The sequence below is a fragment of the Sturnira hondurensis genome, unplaced genomic scaffold (assembly GCF_014824575.4).
Source record: "Sturnira hondurensis isolate 20B ecotype Veracruz unplaced genomic scaffold, ASM1482457v3 Scaffold0020903, whole genome shotgun sequence".
Taxonomy (NCBI): Eukaryota; Metazoa; Chordata; class Mammalia; order Chiroptera; family Phyllostomidae; genus Sturnira; species Sturnira hondurensis.
Genome location: NW_028093534.1, coordinates 1,111,939 through 1,132,452, shown reverse-complemented (window position 1 = coordinate 1,132,452; position 20,514 = coordinate 1,111,939). Strand labels below are relative to the sequence as shown.

General features: G+C 41.3%; 1 protein-coding gene and 1 non-coding gene across 4 annotated transcripts in view; one reads left to right on the top strand and one right to left on the bottom strand.

Moving 5' to 3' along the window:
- Positions 1-1,738: 1,738 nt before the first annotated feature.
- Positions 1,739-20,514, bottom strand: part of TFCP2 (transcription factor CP2) — a 52,913-nt gene continuing 34,137 nt past the window's right edge. For 2 of the 3 annotated variants that reach the window (XM_037030932.1, XM_037030934.1), the window contains exons 7-16: positions 16,880-17,032; positions 16,038-16,148; positions 15,630-15,718; positions 14,284-14,332; positions 13,781-13,874; positions 12,927-13,017; positions 8,363-8,484; positions 7,791-7,933; positions 3,606-3,657; positions 1,739-3,221 (exon numbers count right to left, since the gene is read on the bottom strand). In XM_037030932.1, the coding sequence (XP_036886827.1) occupies positions 3,184-3,221; positions 3,606-3,657; positions 7,791-7,933; positions 8,363-8,484; positions 12,927-13,017; positions 13,781-13,874; positions 14,284-14,332; positions 15,630-15,718; positions 16,038-16,148; positions 16,880-17,032 (942 nt within the window). In that variant the 3' untranslated portion in view covers positions 1,739-3,183. The remainder of the gene's footprint in view (positions 3,222-3,605; positions 3,658-7,790; positions 7,934-8,362; positions 8,485-12,926; positions 13,018-13,780; positions 13,875-14,283; positions 14,333-15,629; positions 15,719-16,037; positions 16,149-16,879; positions 17,033-20,514) is intronic. The other variant, XM_037030933.1, reaches the window with a different exon arrangement.
- On the top strand, positions 15,301-15,425 carry LOC118976528 (small nucleolar RNA SNORA28). The gene has a single exon (XR_005064292.1). It is a non-coding gene; the product is annotated as a small nucleolar RNA SNORA28 (small nucleolar RNA).

Below are 20,514 nucleotides of genomic sequence, written 5' to 3'. Positions count from 1 at the left end.
AGCCTCACAACACGCCGTGTCTGACGGCCCCTGGATCCCAGGGGTCAGAATGAATGCCCCTCACGTTGGACCTCACTTTCTCAGGGCTTCCAGACTCCAGTGGTCTGGTATTCACTGCACTGCAATCTCTTTCCAGACAGCATGACCGTTTCCACTTCTCCTGCCTTTAAATGACTTCTTAAAGAAATCTTTTATGTGGACAAACATTGTTTTTGTGCCAAAATACTGGAAAACAATCTTAATATTATTCACTGGACACATTTCACGCAGTGACTCATACTAGAGTCCTGCAATGACTCCCCCTTTTTATTTCTCAGCAGTTGCTTTTTAACTGTCAAGTCTTTACACAGCAGATTCTTCTAGAATCTTATTTATTACCTTCCAGGGAACAGAACAGAAAATGCTAAGTCAAATAGGACACTACTCTACTTAAGAGGGCCTAAAACTTAAACATCCTCCTTCTCATACACTATATACTGCCTCTAACAGAAATATTAAACTATATATATATATTTTTTAAATATTTTATTTATTTTTAGAGAGAGAGGAAGGGAAGAGGGAGAGACACATCAATGTGCGGTTGCTCTCATTCACCCCCTCAGGGACCTGGTCCACAACCCAGGCATGTGCCCTGACTGGGAATTGAACCAGTAACCCTTTGGTTTGCTGGCACTCAGTCCACTGAGCCACACCAGCCAGAGCTAAACTATCTATATTAAATATCTACTGTCATACTGTTTAAAAGGTAAAAGCCAGCAAATGTTACTTCTAGGAATATTTTAGAAATACCTACAAAAAATATTGTGAAGATACATGTTCAAATGGACCTAACCCAAAAAGCATCCCCAGGCCATTTTTCAGAAAGAATGATGTGGAACTATGAAGTCTAATAGACAAAGATGTTCAAACTATGTTACATAAATACAAAAAGCAAATTGCAGATCATTTTGAGCCCACCTGAGTATTTGTGTGTGAGACACACAGACAGACATGGGGGGAGTAAATTTTTTCAATGTTGACCTCTGTAGAGTGAAAGTAGGCATTGAGTAGTAAGTTATAGCCTTCTTTATTCTTTGCATTTATCACTTTGTGCATGACTTTCATGATGAAAAAGCAAGTTTTAAATTTTCATTAAATTGGAAGGATAGTGAACAATATTTAAAGGAAGTTGAATAAGCACAATGTTTTAGCGCTATACCAATTCTTACCAATTATATAGTATTGGCACTATAAGTATTTTTGAACCTACAGAAAGCCTAAGAGATTTTCTGATTAACTTAAGGATCTGTGACTACAAACTTGTATAAATTTATTTCTATAAATTTGAAGACTACTCTAAAAAAAACCCTAATGCCAAGTAAAAATGGTAAGTGTGAATTTACAGTAAATATATAGAATTCTATGCAGCATTTGCAGTCAACAAGAGTCAAGATTCAGATTTAGAAGGGACCTTCAAAGCCATCTAGTGCAACCCTCCTAGCCTAACAGTATTGAGACAGAACAGAAAAAAACAAAACACAAGAATTCTGAGCGAGCGACCCCCTTGGAGCAGAGGACCAGCCCTAGAAACACGGAGTAAGTGGGAAGCCCTCAAAACGGAGGCAAGACCTACGGTAATTATTCACTAAAAAATTATTTTGGCCTAAGATGTCAAGTTGCCCAAGTCAGTTCTAAACAAGTTAGTTGACTTAATTTTCCAAAGTTTTCAACTTGTTTCCAACCAAAAGAAATCAGACTATGTTGCAGGTTGATTTTAATGAACAAAAACCTCCAATATAAAAACATTAAACTTTATCAAATGCTTTAAAAACACACACGCACAGACCCAAATTCAATACATAATCTTTGAATGTTATCTTTTTCACTTCAACATAATATATAAAAGGATTTCTGGATAAAACTTTACATGTGAAAAAGAAAGACCCAGATTCTTACACATGTAAACACACACACAGTCATTCTTTAAGGAATAACAAAAATATATGGTAAGAATGTGAATGGGATCAGAATGAATTTTTTGTAAAGCTTAAATAAAAGAACACTAAATGAATAAAATAACTTCCTACACCAAGAGAAAATGCAGAGAGGGGAAAGAGAAAGGAGGGGCTTGTCTATCTCATTAATAAATAGTTTGAGAAGGTCATCCAAGAACAGTAAATTTGGGGGTTACAGAAAATCCCATTTTCACCACCTCAAATGCTATGACCTGATAACCAGTGATGCTCACAAAGCACCTACGTTTTCACTTTTTGCACATTTTCATTTGTGCATCATTATTTAGGTATGGTTTGTCTCTTTCAGTGGTTAAACACTTGGTTCTCACCCAGTGTTCTGTCCTAATCACCAGAAGAGCCACAGTAAGAAATGATGCCAAGCACAAGGACTGCGAAGGTGGCAGCAATCGGTGACGATCAGTAAGACCCCGACTGCCTGGGTTTGGGTTTGGCTCTGTGCATCACCACCTGCTGGCTGCCCACCGCCCAGCAAGCTGTTTAGCCACTACACGTCTCCATGTCCTCATCTTCAATGAAGAATCATTATCACCTACTTCACATAGGGTTTTTAAGAGGATTTAAACAAGATAATCCACTAAAAGAATTATCACACTGCCTGGCATAAATAAATGCTCCATAAATCTTAGCTAAAATTACTCTTAGTCACAGTATTACAGGGGAACCAAAGGAAAAATTCTAGTCTATCTCAGTATTTCTCTTTGATGAGGTTTTCAGGGGCTATGGTAAAAAGCCAGTACATGTTTGATGCAAAAGAAATTGAGGATCTAGTCTTATGAATATAGATGCCCACTTTTTTATATTAGAAAAAAATTACACAGCTCCATATCACAAAATTTAACATCTTTCCATTAAACATCACACAATTCTCATCATCGTTATGCTCTACATACACCCCAAACGCTGTGGCGTTTCCACTGATATTCCACAACAGGGTCCAGAAACTGTAACTCAGAAATGGCTGCAGAAAGGCATGTCAGGCAGTAATCTGTGTGCCACAGAGCCTGGGCCGCATGGACGGCTGGGCCTCCGCCTCCACGGCCCACGCTCCCCCCACACAGTCAGATGGGCCAGGTTCCCGCAGACCTTCCAAACTCCATCTGCAACCCCTTCAGGGGCGTTTCCCAGAAGTGAAGGGAGCAGCAGCCACTGAGGACGGAATGCCCCACACCTACTTCAGTATAATATGGTAGCTATCATTGGTTTCTGCTGTAAAACAGAAAAGAAAGAGGATAATCTTTAGTCACCTTTAAAACATAGTAGGAGGAAAAAAGTACAGTAAGGTTCTTTTGAGAAAGAGAAAAAACAGCAGGGCAAAAAGTATTCTGATCACAGAATACTTATAATAAATATGCATTATAAAAACAACATGCCTCAATTTCCTCATTTGTCCATGGAAGGTCAAAGACAATAGCAGACAGTCATTAGTTACACTTTGTCTATTCTAATAATGACAAGAAGCCAATTTATACAAAGGAACAAACTCTAATAATGCCACTTTCTCTACTTCAAATACAATGGTTCATACCTTCCCTCTACGAAAAAAGCTCTTAAACTCCTCAGAAAATGATGTTTGCCTTACTATTTTATTACCTTTCATTGTGTCCAGAATAAAACAGGCTTCTTCCTGGAAGTTCTGTATCATCTGGGGGAAAAAAAGCAAAAAAATTTGCCAATTATTAAAAGCTTTGGTTTGTTGTATTTACCACGCTTATGTGGCTTTTTCTTACATAGATTTAAGTGAAAAATAATCTTTGCTTTGTTTTGTTTTTAAGTTTTAAAAGCTAAGTAGTCTAGCCCTGGCTGGTGTGGCTCTGTGGATTGAGCACCAGCCTGTGAACCAAAAGGCTGTTGTTTTGATTCCCAGTCAGGGCACATGCCTGGGTTGCAGGCCAGGTCCCCAGTAGGGGGCATGCAAGAGGCAACCGCACATTGATGTTTCTCTCCCTCTCTCTCCCCGTTCCTCTCTGTCTAAAAATAAATAAACAATCTTTAAAAAACAATAAATAAAAACTAAGTAGTCTAGCCCTGATTTGTGTGGCTCAGTTGGTTGGGCATTGTCCTGCAAAGCCAAATGTAACTGGTTCAGTTCCCAGTCGGGACACATGCCTGGGCTACCCACTCAGTCCCCAGTCAGGGCACGTATGGGAGGCAACCAAAAGAGGTTTCTGTCTTTCCTTCCCTTCCACCCTCTAAAAATAAGTAAATAAGATCTTTTTTTTTTTTAAACAAAGAATTCTAAAACAGGTGTCTTAAAATTGGAGTATGCATTTTCTTGGGTTAACCCCAAGACTTTCCAAGGGGAACACAGACACCGAGAGGCACATAAGGGAGAACGGACTTCTAGTTCTCCAACTTCCATATCGAGTTTCTCCCAAAACTGCCCAAGACTCTTCTCAGTTCTCCTTTCCCACTTTCCCTTCTTAAGCTCCCTTTTCCCATCTATAAAACAAAGGCATGAATTTTACCCTCCTGGAATCCTCAAATGCATTGCCCTGGGTTATGAAAGCCTCCAGAGAGAGAGAAAAACAAAGATCAGATTAGCTGCCTCCCAGGCACTCTCAGAACAGCCACGTTTAACTGCAAAGGTAAACTCCAATGCCTAGGGAGCAAATTCTTTGTGGAGGCCACATGGTGACCAGTTTCCTCCTTCCACCAGAACTGGAGAGACTTAATCACAAACTGTCAAATGATAGATGATTCAAAGTAATTTGTGACAACATCATTATGTAATTTTTGGCACATAACTCAGAAGTTAAAAAAAGACTCAGCAATGCTGTCATAGCAAAACTCAATCCACTGTTCTCAGTCAATAAACGTGAATCAGGTTCCACAGCACATGTATCTTGAGGAAAATAACCAGATGGAATTGATGCTAAACTCTTATTTCAATCAATAGACAGTAATCATTTATAGATGAATTAACTGTGCACAGAATAGGGGGAAGGGAATCAGACAACCCCATCCATCGCATTCATAGATGCACTAATACATTTTTCCTTAATGTTTAATTACTACTCATCAAAACATACACATTCACATCATTTTAATCAAATGTACAATTATGGTGTTAATGCTAGTCACAGGAATAATTTTAGTGAAATATTTTTGGTGAAACAAACTTTTGTTTCAGTGAAATAGAGTAGAATAATTAATAAAAAAGTTCAAGCATAAAAATGTTATGGGAAGTGAATGGAAATATTAATTCACAGAAACAAAGAAATTCTGTAAAATTTCTGGCCCTGACCAGCGTGGCTCAGTCGGTCAGGCGTTGTGCCACGAAAGGGCTGCCGGGCTCACTGTCCAGCCAGGGCTGGTGGCTGGGCTGTGGGTTCTGTCCACAGTTGGGGCATGTTCGAGAGGCAACCAGTTCAAGTTTCTCTCACAGATCGATGCTTCTCTCCCTCCCTTCCACCCCCTCTCTAAAAATGAATAAATTTTTAAAAATTCTGTTAAATCACTCTTGTACTTAGGTTTCATGGAATACAGTTAGAACAGGGAAGCAATCATTTCATTTTTCTTTTTAATCCTCCCCTGAGGACATTTTTCCTATTGCTTTTAGGGAGAGAGGTAGGGGGTAGAGAGAGAGAAAAAAAAACATCAATCAGCTGCCTCCCATGTGCTCCTGGACTGTGGATCAAACCTGCAGCCTAGGTACGTGCACTGACTGGGAATTGAACCTGCAACTCCTCAGTCACAGGACCGCATGGTCCAACCAACTAAGCCATACTGGCCAGTGCAACCATTTCATTTTTAACTGTCATATAATATGCCCAGAAGTAACATCTTTTGCCACTTTGTTTTTTTAATATATATATTTTATTGATTATACCATTACAGTTGTTCTATTCCCCCTTCATTACCCTCCACCCGCACACCCCCTCCCCCACCATTCTCCCCCCCTTAGTTTATAACCACGTGTCTCAAGTTCTTTAGATTCTATATTTCCCCTACTATTCTTGACCTCCCCCTATCTATCTTCTACCTACTGTCTATGCTATTTTCTGTACCTTCTCTCCCCTTCTCCTCCTCTCACTCCCCTGTTGCTGACCCTCCATGTGTTCTTTATTTCTATGGTTCCACTCCTGATCTAGCTGTCCTCTTGGTTTGCTTTTGTTTTAGGTGTGGTTGTTAATAACTGTGAGTTTGCTGTCCTTTCACTGTTCATATTTTTCATCTTCTTTTTCTTATATAAGTCCCTTTAACATTTCATATAATAAGGGCTTGGTGATGATGAACTCCTTGAACTTGACCTTATCTGAGAAGCACTTTATCTGTCCTTCCATTCTAAATGAAAGTTTTGCTGGATAAAGCAATCTTGGCTGTAGGTCTTTGGATTTCATGACTTGGAATACTTCTTTCCAGCCCCTTCTTGCCTGTAAGGTCTCTTTTGAGAAATCCGCTGACAGTCTGATGGGTACTCCTTTGTAGGTGACTGTCCCCTTATCCCTTGCTGCTTCTAGGATTCTCTCCTTCATTTTAGTCTTGGCTAATGTAATTATGATGTGCCTTGGTGTGTTCCTTCTTGGGTCCAACTTCTTTGGGACTCTCTGAGCTTCCTGGATTTCCTGGAAGTCTATTTCCTTTGCCAGACTGGGGAAGTTCTCCTTTATTATTTGTTCAAATAACTTTTCCACTTGTTGCCCTTCCTTTTCCTTCTGGTACCCCTATAATCCGGATGTTGGAACGTTTCAAGATGTCCTGGAGGTTCCTAAGCCTCTCCTCATTTTTTTGAATTCTCATTTCTTCATTCCTTTCTGGTTGGATGTTTCGTTCTTCCTTCTGGTCCATTCCATTGATTTGAGTCCCAGTTTCCTTTCCATCACTATTGGTTTCCTGTGCATTTCCCTTCATTTCAATTAGTTTTGCCTTCATATGTTCCTCTAATTTGTGACTATAATCAACCAGTTCTGTGAGCATCCTGATGACCAGTGTTTTGAACTGTGCATCTGAGAGATTAGCTATTTCTTGGTTGCTCAGAGTTATCAGCTCTGGGGCTTTGAGTTCTTCTTGAGCCATCTTTTGGGCTGTTTGTGCCTGTTATGTATCAGGATCGGAGCCCTAGGTGTTCACCAGAGCAGGGCAACTCAGTCACTGGGTTGTGACGCTGTACGTGGGGGCGGGGTCAAAGAGGAGCAATGGCAGTCCCGTCTGCCACCTCCCGCCACTGCTTCCGCAGCTGCCACCATCACCGGGGCCCACGCGTTTCGTCCCACTGCACACGAATGTGCCACTGAGGTCAGCCCTCCACCACTGGGTTCACCTGCTGGGGCCTGCGCGTTTCTTCCCACTGCGTGCGAATGTGCGACCGAGGTCAGTCTGCCCCGCACCCCGACTGGGTCCGAGCTGCCTGTGTGCCTGGGTTGGGGGATCTTTCCTGCCTGACCCGGCTCCGCTGCTGGCTCCGCCCCTCTTACCGGTCCCGGTTGAACGGTTCGTTGTTGTTGGACTTCAGTATAGTTCAATTTTCTGTTCTTTGGCTGTGTCTTTGTTTCCTAAACCTTTGTTGTATTCAAACTTGGTTGTGGGAGAAGGCACAGTGTTTCCACCTACGCCTCCATCTTGGCGGAAGTCCTATTTGAACTTAAGAGAAAAAATTTTAAGCCCCTAAAAATGTGCAAGGGATACATTTTAAAAAAATTATTTTAGTTGGTAAAGAAGTAGAAATGTTTGAGAACCTCTGATCTAGAAAACAAAGCACACTGCTCTTGCTCCTGCCTGGCACATGCCGTGACAGATCAATCGTCATCTGACGATTCAGCTGCACTGGAAACCCACCTCATCGCTGATGAGCACATGGATTCCTGTCGGCCCCTGCTTGTAGATCTGGCTGATCTGGCAAGGGGAAATGCTGAAGAGCTGAGCAATTTTTTCCGTCAGTTCAACAGCTGTCAGTTCCTCTAGGTAGATGGCATGGTACACTGCAAGAGGGAGAGAACAGCAGCAGTCAGCACGAGGTTGATCTTAAAGGCAGTGTGGTCAATGGAAACGGCCGCTTTTCTGAAGGACTGAGTCAAATCCTGAGTTCAAACCCTGATGCAACCGCTTGCTAGTGTGTGACCTGGGGTAAGTTACTTGACATCCCTAAGCCTCATTTTCCTCACCTAAATGCTGGAGATATCAATAAAACCTACTACAAAGAGGAGACACTAGTCATAAAAATTAAAACATGTAAAAAAGTGCTGAGAATAGTGCTTGGCATATATAAGGAACTCAATAAATGTTAGTTAGCTATTACCACTACTTCTGGCAAATTCTAAATCTGCTGTTGGGAAATTCCTATCAAACATGCTTGTTAGTCACCTCTTCCCCTTTTTTCACGCCTGTCCTGGCCTGCCAGCATGACCTACCGAAGAAAGTACCATTTGAGTCTCCATCCTCATGCTTCTGCTGCTGCTGCTGCTGCTGCTGCTGCTCCCTCAACTGCAAGGATTCCTGACAAACATAAATGGTTAGCCTTGGACGCACCATCCTAAAGAGAAAAAAAAACGCTATTAGTCTTACATTGTTCCTGGTAAGCACATTTTAAGGGAGAACTTGTGTACTTATGTTAACACTACAATGCAAGGACTGAACATTGGCAGCCCCTGAGCTAATGCAGCTCACCTGCTGTGTTTTATTAGCTCCCCATTGGGTGCGTGCATGTGTGTGCACTTGGATGAATTCCTTCCAACAGAAGATATCATATGAACCTCTGAATTTTTGGCTTTTCTTCAACAATCAGATTTGGCAATCCAAAACCCTCCTTCTAGAAGAAAACAATCAGCTGTCCCTCTTACTTGGGGTATGCATAGTTCAGAACACCCTAGACCTGAGTGTCGCTCATTAACACGTGTCCTCTATAATTACCTGAGTTCACAACCTCTGATGTAAAAGGTTAGAAATACAGATGTTCCTCAACTTACAGTGGGGTTATATCCCGACAAACCCACTGTAAGTTAAAAATACTGTAAATTGCAAGCGCTTTAATACACCTAACCTACCAAACATCACAGCTTAGCCCAGCCTACCAAAAACATGATCAGAATCACTTACATGAGCCTACAGTTGGGCAAAGTCAGCTCACTGCCACTGCTCCGCATTACAGAATACTGTACCACTTATCACTAGAGCCCAGGAAAAGACCAAAATTCAAAAACCAAAGTAGTTTCTGACTGCATATCACTTTTGCACCATCATAAGGCTGAACAATCATAAATTAAAAAACATCATAAATCATGGACCCATCTGTATTCAAAATGTACAACCCATTATTTTGTCTTGTTCAAGACATATCTTTTTACTATTTGTTTATTTATTTATTTTCAGAGAGGGGAAGAGTAGGAGAAAAAGAGGGAGAAAAACATCAATGTGTGGTTGGATGCCCCCAACTGGGGACTGGCCTAAGCCCTAACTGGGAATTGAACTGGCGACCCTTCAGTTTGCAGCCCAGTGCTCAATCCACTAAGCCACGCCAGCCAGGGCCTTTAAAAAAACAAAACATGGTTATTTATTTGAGAGAGTGGTGGGGTGGGGGGAGAGAGAGAAAGAAAGAGAAGGAGAGAGAGAGGAACATCGATGTAAGAGAGAAACACTGATTAGTTGCCTCCCATATGTGCCCCCACCAGGGACTGAACCCACAACCTAGGTATGTCACAGACTGAGAATCAAACCCTCAAACTTTTCATATATGGGACAATGCTCCAACCGAGCCACACTGGCCAGGGCTCAAGGTATACCTTTTACTTAAAAGTACCAATATAATAAACTGGAGAGTCTTATTTCCCACATTACTTTATCCTAAATAGCCTAAGTCTTCTTTCTGTTCCTACTTCTTTGATAACCGTATTCAATTACTTCTTGATCTGGTATCTTATTAATCCTTATTACTTTAACTATATTTTATTAAGTTATTACAGTTGTCCCATTTTTTCTCCCCTTTACTCCCCTCTACCCTGTACCCTGCTTCCCACCAGCATTCCCCCACTTAGTTCATGCCCATGGGTCATACATGTAAGTTCTTTGGCTTCTCCATTTCCCTTACTATTTTTAACCTCTATTTTACACCTATTACTTATGCTTCTTATTCTCTGTACCTTTTCCCCCATTCTCCTCCCTCCCCCTCCCCGATAACCCTCCATGCAATCTCCATTTCTGTGATTCTCTTCTTGTTCTAGTTGTTTGCTTAGTTTGTTTTACATTCAGTTGTTAATAGTTGTTTGTTGTCATTTTACTGTTCATAGTTTTGATCTTCTTTTTCTGAGATAAGTCCCCTTTAACATTTCATATAATAAGAGCTTGGTGATGATGAACTCCTTTAACTTGACCTTATCTGGGAAGCACTTTATCTGCCTTCCCATTCTAAGTGACAGCTTTGCTGGATAGAATAATCTTGGCTGTAGGTCCTTGCCTTTCCTTTCATGACTTGGAATACTTCTTTCCAGCCTCTTCTTGCTTGCAAGGTTTCTTTTGAGAAATCAGCTGATATCGCCTTATGGGAACTCCTTTGTAGGTAACTGTCTACTTTTCTCTTGCTGCTCTTAAGATTCTCTTATCTTTAATCTTGACTAATGTAATTAAAATGTGCCTTAGTGTGTCCTTCCTTGGGTCCAACTTCTTTGGGACTCTCTGAGCTTCCTGGACTATTTCCTTTGCCAGATCGGGGAAGTTCTCCATTATGTTTCCAAATAAGTTTTCAATTTCTCGCCCTTCCTTTTGTCCTCCTGGTACCCCTATGATTTGGATGTTGGAACATTTAATAAAGTTGTTGTGGAGGTTCCTAGGCCTCTTCATTTTTCTGAATTCTAGTTTGTTCATTCTGTTCTGATTGATGTTTATTTCTTCCTTCTGGTCCAAATAATTGATTTGAGTCCTAGTTTCCTTCCTGTCAGTGTTGCTTCCCTGTATATTTCTCTTTATTTCACTTTGCATAGCCTTCATTCTTTCCTCTCTTCTGTGACCATACTCAACCATTTCTGTGAGCATCTTGTAATCAGGATGTTTTGAATCCTGATTTAAAAGCAGTATTTTGAACTCTGCATCTGATAAGTTGGCTATCTCTTCATCGCTTGGTTCTTTTTCTGGAGTTTTGATCTGTTCTTTCATTTGGGCCATATTTCTTTATTGGCACAGCTGTTATGTTGTAAAGAGTGGAGCCTTAGGTATTTGTCAGGCAGGACAACCCACTTCACTGCCTTGTGGCACTGTATGTGGGGGAGGGGTCTGAGAAGGAACAGTGCCTCTTGCTCAGCTCTTGTAGGCTTTCAGTCACTTCCCCCACTACCCATAAGCAAATCTGGTGCTGATTCCTGAGTGAGTGGGTTTGTGTACATTCTAGGACCCCGTGGATCTCCCCAATGGACTCTCCTATGAAGTTGGGAGTTTCTCTCACTGCAACCCCCACAGATTTTTACAGCCAGGGGTTTTGAGCCTTTCTCTGCTCATGGTAGAACCCTTAATTGAGTGGTCTCTCTTGCTCCCCCATTTTCCTCCAGGTTAAGCCACACACAAATGTGGGACCACCAGCCCCCACTTCACCCACTCAGTACTACAGCAGCTGCCTTGCCAAATGGCCTCTCTGCCCTGGCTGCCCATTTCCACCCCTCCTACCTAGTCTGAATGTATGTTTCTTTTTTAAGTCCTTGGTTGCTGGACTTCCATATAGGTTGATTATCTGGCAGTTCTGGTTATTTTTTGTTGTTACATTTGTTGTTGTCCTTCTTTTGGTTGTGTGAGGCGGCAATGTATATCTACCCAGACCTCCATCTTGGCTGGAAGTCCTCTTTACTGCCTATTTCTAAATGCTCTTTAGACAATACATTTTCAAATGAAAGACCCAACCCTGGCTGTAGCTTAGTGGATTGAGTGGCAGCTTGCGAACCAAAAGGATGCAGGTTTAATTTCCTGTTAGAGTACATGTCTGGGTTGCAGTCCAGGTTCCCAGATGCAGCATGCAAGAGGCAACAGATCAATGTATCTCACACATTAATGTTTCTCTCCCTCTCTTTCTCCCACCTTCCCCTCTCTCTAAAAATAAATAAAATCTTTAAAAAATTGAAAGATCATTCTTTTTCCTTAAATCATTAAAACTTGAAATTCACCTCTTAAAATTTTCAAAGTTTATGGCCTACCTAATAACTCTTGTGATATTCACAAACATAAACAGTTCACAATCTGTTTCATTATTTAGTCACTGATTTGGTTCCATGGCATCAACCTGTATGTGTTTTCCATCAATACTACTAGCACCTACTGGAAACTGGAAATCACAAATCGGGACTACAAATCACTCTTTGTATTATAAGTGATATTTGTAAGCAGACACTTAAGCAATTCCTACTCAACCTTCAGACTGATCTCTTCTCTAGGTAACACTGACTCAGGGCCTTTATAGCTGTTGTTCCTTCTGCCTAGAAGGCTCTTCCCTGGGACAACCTCACAGACGCCAGTCTTTTCAGAACCCAGTTTAAATAACCACTCCCTAGAAAGATCTCTCCTAACCAAATTCTGGGTACTCCATAGGCCAGAACCTTCTTTTTGTTTTGTTTTCCTTCAAAGCACTATTACTACCCCAAATACTTACTGTTTGTATCTCTATCTCTCTTCCCATTACAAAGTAGTCTCCATGATAATGGGTACCCTGTCTACTTTGCTTACCAATGTATCCTTTAGCCTAAATGGCTCATAACAGTAACAATGAATATTTATTGAATGAAAAAACTACCTGAAAGTAAAAAATGGGATATCATGAGGAATTCCTTGAATCAAGTGTGAGAAAGGATATTTTTCATCTTTGTTTATTTGGTACATAGCTAGCATTCAAAAAGAATGTTTTGACAAGATGTATTTAACTGTGCAATGAGTATTGTGAAGAGTCCCTGAATCCAAATCCATTTGAAATCCAACCTCACTGATATTTTAACACTAATCACATACCGGCCTTTTAATGCATTAAAAAGTCTGATTCCATCTGCAGGGCCACATATTTGGATCACATCATCTCTAGTTAGTTTCAATAAATCTGCCCCTGAAATAAATATAAGAAAATGGGTGATAGAGGCATAGACTCTCTTTGTTAAATGGACTCTGTTATGAGGACACTTCACTGCTGCTACACTACAATCCCTTTACGTGGTGCATAAGGTCCTCCACCACCCGGCCCCTGCTTCCTCTCCCACCTCAATTCCCATCCAATTACTTTTCCACTTAACCCTGTGCTTTTGTGATACTGATGACATCGAATGAGAAGTTGGTCCTCCTGCCTGAAACAGCCTTCCACTGCCTGATCAATAAACTCCTCATCTCTCATGCATCACACATGCTCCTCTACCCCAGGCCTCCCCTAAATGCCCAAGTTTGCTTCTACTACATCACAACTACTCGTTTACCCTTTTTGTGGGGGAGGGCAGGGATATTTGGATGTGATTTTTTGGTAACAGATGATAAATGATCAGGAAATACGCCTTACCCATTTGAGTATTCCTACCATGACTGGTTACCCTGAAGGTGTTAAATAAAAGTGGAATGTGCAAATAAAATACAATATTGTGACATGAGGAGAAAATTTCAGACTACCTGCAAATGCTCCTTCATAAAATATTATATAGTACATTTTTAAAGTGTTGTAAAAAATGAGGATTTTTAAATTAAAATAAGATCAAACTAAGAGGTCTTTCTTTTTAAATATTTCACAGCACACGCATACAACACCCTCACAGGGAAACCAGGAGGCCCTAGATCGTAGAAGAGTATCCCAGGCGGGGGAAAACAAAAGGGTACCCAAATTTAACCTGAGAAGTTTGTAAAAAGCCTTGTGAACGTAGAAAACCGGTTTCGATGCAACCACTGCTGAGCTTCCTGAGGTGTGGTTGTTGGCAAGAGGTTCTGAAAGAGAGAAAGAAATTTGGGGGATAACTAAATAGATTGAACTTAAAAAAAGGTAAATGTTACACTATAAGATAAGAAGTAGCCAAACACACCCACACTCAGACAGGCTTGGTTTGCTAGTAAATTGTTTATATATTCTTTTTCCTTCCATAACCATGCAAGATACCCTTGATTTTTCTATCCTCATCTTCCCCCACTAGATTGTAAGTTCCTTAAATACAAGAGTCCTATGTTTCTTGTTTTATATATCTGGTCCATAGCACAGTATTGGGTTCACAGTCAAAATTCAATAAATATTTAATGAACAAATGAACACACCTTAGAAGTTGGGCACTTGTACTGAACTGCACAGTCATCAAAGTATTATTAGATATTGCAAATAGCTGACATTTAACTTTAAACTTACATCTGTGACTGGAGGGGGCGGCTCTGGCTGGTGGTTTGGTGAACCGTTTCTAAAGAAACATTTATAATGAAAGCATGAGTCCATGACACATACTAGGGTTCATCATCTCATTCTTGACTCTTGTAAGTCCTAAGCTAGATATTTAAAGGAATTTGTGCTCTCTCATAAAACATTCTTACTCTTGGACCCAACACTTCTATTATGTATTCACTTATTACAAAGACTTTTTAGAGGGAAGAAAAACTATGTAATTTGCAACATTTTTAATTGGAGACATTGAAAAAAATCAAGATTCCAGTAAATTTGGACTGATTAGACAAATTATGACATAAAGACAATTTAACATACATTTATAAGAATGTAAACTAAATATCAGAATATAAAAGTAATCTCGCCCTGGCTGGTGTGGCTCAGTGGATTGAGAGCCGGCCTTCGAACCAAGGGGTCACAAGTTGAATTCCCAATTAGGGAATCCAACATGCACACGCCTGAGCTGCAAACCAGGTCCCCAGTAGCGGCACATGAGAGGCAACCACACATTAATGTTTTTCTCCCTCTCTTTCTCCCTCCCTTCCTCTGTCTCTAAAAATCAATCAATCAGTCAATCAATCTTGAAATTTCAATATGGCCTATGTAGAGGACAGGCTAAATGCTATGGAGATAAGCCACTCCTCAGCTATCATGTTCAACCTTCTTCCCCTGATTAGCAAAGATTCACGACAACTAGGTGCTAGGATCACTCTCGGTGAAGGATCAACTCGGTGCTAGGATCACTCGGTGCTAGGATCACTCTGTCTGTTTTGCTACGGACAGACAGCAGTATTCGTACACTTGTGTCTCAGTTCCCGATGACTACTCTGTGGTGAGAGTGTGATCAGGAAGGAAAGAACCACAAGTAAGCAGTAACAGGGAGAAGTGAAAAGCCCAGAAAATCAGTCCCTGAATCATGAAAAACTGACAATAAATATGATTTTTTAATGGGAGGGGAAAAAAAAGACAAAAAGGGTACATAAAACTCTTTCAGTCTCTTGCAAGCAGATGATCAAAATTGTCTGACTCAATTTGAGCTTTCTATAGCAACAAAGTCTAACCTATTCTGGTGCTCTCTCCTCTGTGAAGCAAGTTATACAGACTTAGGCAGGAAAAACAATAATAATAATAAAATAAAACAAAACCCTTCTTTCAGTTTCTTTTGAAGGTAATCCAAACCTCAGTTACTACATAAATATATCAGAGCTTGACCAAATAGAAGTACTTATTGGTTAGGAAAGATTTAGTTTCTAGAATGATGATTTAAAAATACACATTTAGGACAAACACAAGCCAATTCCATTTCCCAGACTTACCCTTCCCCAAGAGAAAAACTGCTATGAGAACTGTTGAAGCCAGGTGATGGGGAATTATTGACATACGTGATTTCCGGCCATGGGGAGCACTGAAACAAAGGACAACTTAGACACTAAAAAGTGTAACTGACTCTAGTATTCCACCAAAACACTGTCACTTGAATAGCTCACCTTGATCAGTAAACTTTAATTCCTCAGATTCCCCCCATAACTAAGAGGATAAGTAAGTTGTGACCAGGTGGGAAGCAATTTTTTAAAAATTGAGATATAAATGACATATGACATTATATTAGTTTCAGGTAAATTAGAACATAATGCCTTGATATATGCATACTCTGTAAAATGATTAGATTTTTCTTAAAGGTAAAAAGTACTGATTGAAACTGTTACCAAAGAAATCCTTTTTACCTCTGTGAGAATAGTTGTCTCATAGGAAGGTTGATATTTCTCCTTTTCATGAGGTGTCCGTTTCTCCATTTTCTCCCTATCTGTTTTTTGCTTTCTGTCTGCACCTTTGGGCTGAAATAAGAAATACTTTGTTTTAAACTCAACCTAACAATATTACTTCAAAAAACTTAACTAGTCACAAGTGAAACAAAGATACATTACAATGATATAAAGACAAAATGCATCATTGCACACAAGAGTGAAACTAGAAAATTTAAATGTTTGATGGAGTTAAAAGAGAATAAGAGATCTATAGCTATAGACATGGATAGATCTCTAAAGCACGTAGAAAAAAGCAAGCCTCAAAACAGTTCATACAGTATCATCCCATTTATGTTTGAAAGAAAAGAAAGTATGTGCTCACTTATGTACATGTGCATATCAGAGCACAGAAGGGGACTGGAAGGACACCCACACCCTAAACTGTGACAGTGGGGAGCCGCCTCCGGGAGGGGCTAGGGAGTCGGGGCTAGGGAGTCAGGGCAAGAGTGGTAACGGGAACGTCCACTTTGTGCTCTGAATACTCTGGTATTTATGAAACTTTTGCAATGAGGACAAATTTATCCATGTGACAACAATAAATAAAAACCAAAATAAGGAAAGATCAAGAGCAAATATAACCAAAACTGTCACATTTTCATAACTTTGTGAGCTTTTATAAGAGCTTGTATCTTCCACAGGCTTTAAGGGCATTCCAAGAAAGTCCTTGAGTTTTCTTAGTTTTTGTAAAAAGACAAGCTGACTTTCTAACTGGGTGCCTGAAGGTCACGAGTGAGAGATGAGGAGGGTCGTTCCCGGGATACCTTGAAGACTTTGATCTGGCAGCTGGCCGAGTGCAGGTGCTCAGTATACTCCCCGTTCTCGTTCTCCTTGAAGGTGTCGATCTGCACCCGGAACGGCACGCCCTTCTCCCCACCATGCTTCCTCATGGTGAACTCTGTGCTGATGCAGTGCACCTGAGGGGGACACCGCGTCACGTCCATGACATGTTTTGAGCAACTCCTAACAGTAAAACCTTTAAAAAGCATAATGCACACCTACCAGAAAAACTTTTACTGTTTTTACCTAGAAGAATTTACACTCTAATGATGGAACTGAGGAAACCTTAAATGATTTACAAATACAAACAGAGTAAACATACAGATCTAATGTTTACAAAAACTACTGTGAGGAATTAAATTCATTAACTGCTTCAAAGAATACAGAGTTAACATAAAAGAGAAACGAGTTCTGTTAGTAAACATAAAAGAGAAACGAGTTCTGTTAGTAAAAGTTTCCTTGACTTCTAGATAGATCTTAGAAAGTGGAGGTGCCATCCATGCTGGAAAAATGGTAAATAGGAAAGCTGGCAACAAGGGGGAAAAGGTTTGTTTGGCTGCCGCATAAAGCCTGAGACCTTGGCAAATGTGAATGGTGGAATTTTGATCGACCAAATACTAGCCTGGGTAAGTTATTATCTTCTCTAAGCCTCAAGAACTATTCCTACTCCACAGGATTATTGGTGAAAGTCTTAAATAAAATTATGGATACAAAGTGTTATACTTAACACAGTAACCATCTCACGGGAACTACTCAATAAACGAACTAATAGTTCTCCTTATGAAAAATAAGAATTTTCAAGGAATCTATCCAAAGAAGATAATCAAGACTTCCGCCAAGATGGAGGCGTAGGTGGAAACACTGTGCCTTCTCCCACAACCAAGTTTGAATACAACAAAGGTTTAGAGAACAAAGCAGCCAAAGAACAGAAAATTGAACTGTACGGAAGTCCGACAACAACGAACCATTCAACGGGACCAGTAAGAGGGGCGGAGTCAGCAGCGGAGGGGGTACAGGCAAGAAAGATCCCCCAACCCCAGGTGCCCAGGCAACTCCATGTGGGGCTGACCCAATGAGAGCTCTGGACAGCTGGCTGGCTGCAGTAATACATCAGTGCACAGATAAACCAGCAAAGGAGTGAGCAGTGAGACAGACCACGCAGGCCCCAACGGGCGAACCCAGCGGCGGACTGACCGTGGTCGCACATTCGCGTGCAGTGGGACAGACTGTGCGGCCCACGGTGGCAGGAGGCAGCAGAGGGGGCCCGCCATTGCTTTCCTTTGGCCCTGCCCCAACATACAGCATCACAACCCAGTGACTGAGTGGCCCGGCCCTGTTGAACACCTAGGGCTCTGCTCCTCATACGTAACAGGCTCGAACAGACCAAAATATGGCTCAAGAAGAACTCAAAGCCCCAGAGCCGATAACTCTAAGCGACCAGGAAATAGTGAACCTCTCAGATGCACAATTCAAGACACTGGTGATCAGGATGCTCACAGAACTGGTTGATTTTAGCCACAAATTAGAGGAACATATGGCTAAACTAATTGAAATGAAGGTAGATGTCCAGGAATCCAATAGTGATGGAAAGGAAACTGGGACTCAAATCAAGGGAGTGGACCAGAAGGAAGAAAGAAACATCCAACCAGAAAAGATGGAAGAAATGAGAATTCAAAAAAATGAGGAGAGGCTTAGGAACCTCCAGGACATCTTTAAACATTCCAACATCCGGGATTTCCGCCAAGATGGAGGCATAGGTGGAAACACTGTGCCTTCTACCACAACCAAGTTTGAATACAACAAAGGTTTGGAGAAACAAAGACACAGCCAAAGGACAGAAAATTGAATTATACGGAAATCCGACTACATCTAACCGTTCAACGGGGATGGTAAGAGGGGCGGAGCCAGCAGCGAGCAAGGTCGGGCAGGACAGGTCCCCCGACCTAGGTGCGCACGCAGGCAGCCCGGAACCAGTTGGGGTGCGGGGCAGACTGACTGCGGTGGCACATTCACGCAGAGTGAGACGGACCATGCAGGCCCCAGGGGGTGAGGGCTGATGGCGGTGGCACACTCGAGTGCAGTGGGACGAAATGCGTGAGCCCGGTGACAGCAGCAGCTGCGGCACTGGTGTGGGCCGCAGCAGCAGGCGGCAGACGGGAAGCCATTGTCCCTCTTTGACCCCGCCCCCACATACAACGTCACAACCCAGCGACTTAGTTGCCCTGCTCTGGTGAACACCGTAGGGCTCCGATCCTGCTACTTAACAGGCACGAACAGCCCAAAAGATGGCGCAAGAAGAACTCAAAGTCCCAAAGCCAATAACTCTCAGCGACCGAGAAATTGCCAGCCTCTCAGAAGCACAATTCAAAACACTGGTCATCAGGACGCTCACAGAACTGGTTGATTATAGTCACAAATTAGAGGAACATATGGCTAAACTAATTGAAATGAAGGGAGATGTCCAGGAATCCAATAGTGATGGAAAGGAAACTGGGACTCAAATCAATGGAATGGACCAGAAGGAAGAACGAAACATCCAACCAGAAAGGAATGAAGAAATGAGAATTCAAAAAAATGAGGAGAGGCTTAGGAACCTCCAAGACATCTTTAAACGTTCTAACATCCGGATTATAGGGGTACCAGAAGGGGGAAAGAAACAGCCACGAGTGGAAAACGTATTTGAACAAATAATAAAGGAGAACTTCCCCAGTCTGGCAAAGGAAATAGACTTCCAGGAAATCCAGGAAGCTCAGAGAGTCCCAAAGAAGTTGGACCCAAGAAGGAACACACCAAGGCACATCATAATTACATTAGCCAAGATTAAAATGAAGGAGAGAATCCTAGAAGCAGCAAGAGATAAGGGGACAGTCACCTACAAAGGAGTTCCCATCAGACTGTCAGCGGATTTCTCAAAAGAGACCTTACAGGCAAGAAGGAGCTGGAACGAAGTATTTCAAGTCATGAAATCCAAAGACCTACATCCAAGACTGCTCTATCCAGCAAAGCTTTCATTTAGAATGGAAGGGCAGATAAAGTGCTTCTCAAATAAGACCAAATTCAAGGAGTTCATCATCACCAAGCCCTTATTATATGAAATGTTAAAGGGACTTATATAAGAAAAAGAAGATGAAAAATATGAACAGTGAAAGGACAGCAAACTCACAGTTACTAACAACCACACCTAAAACAAAAGCAAACCAAGAAGACAGCTAGATTAGGAGCGGAACCATAGAAATGAAGAACACAAGGAGGGTTAGCAACAGGGGAGTGAGAGGAGGAGAAGGGGGGAGAAGATACAGAAAATAAGTAGCATAAGCGATAGGTAAAAAATAGATAGGGGAGAGGGCAAGAATAGTAGGGGAAATACAGAATCTAAAGAACTTGAGACACGTGGTCATAAACTAAAGGGGGGGAGGGGGAGGGGGTATGCAGGGTGGCAGGGAATGAAGGGGAGGAATATAACAACTGTAATGGTATAATCAATAAAATATATTTTTTTAAAAGAAGATAATCAGATATGCAAATCAAACTTTAAGTATAAAGATGTTAAAAATAACTTTATGGATAATGGCCAAAAATTAGGGGGGAGGGGGCAGGAAATACAGACAACTGTAATTGA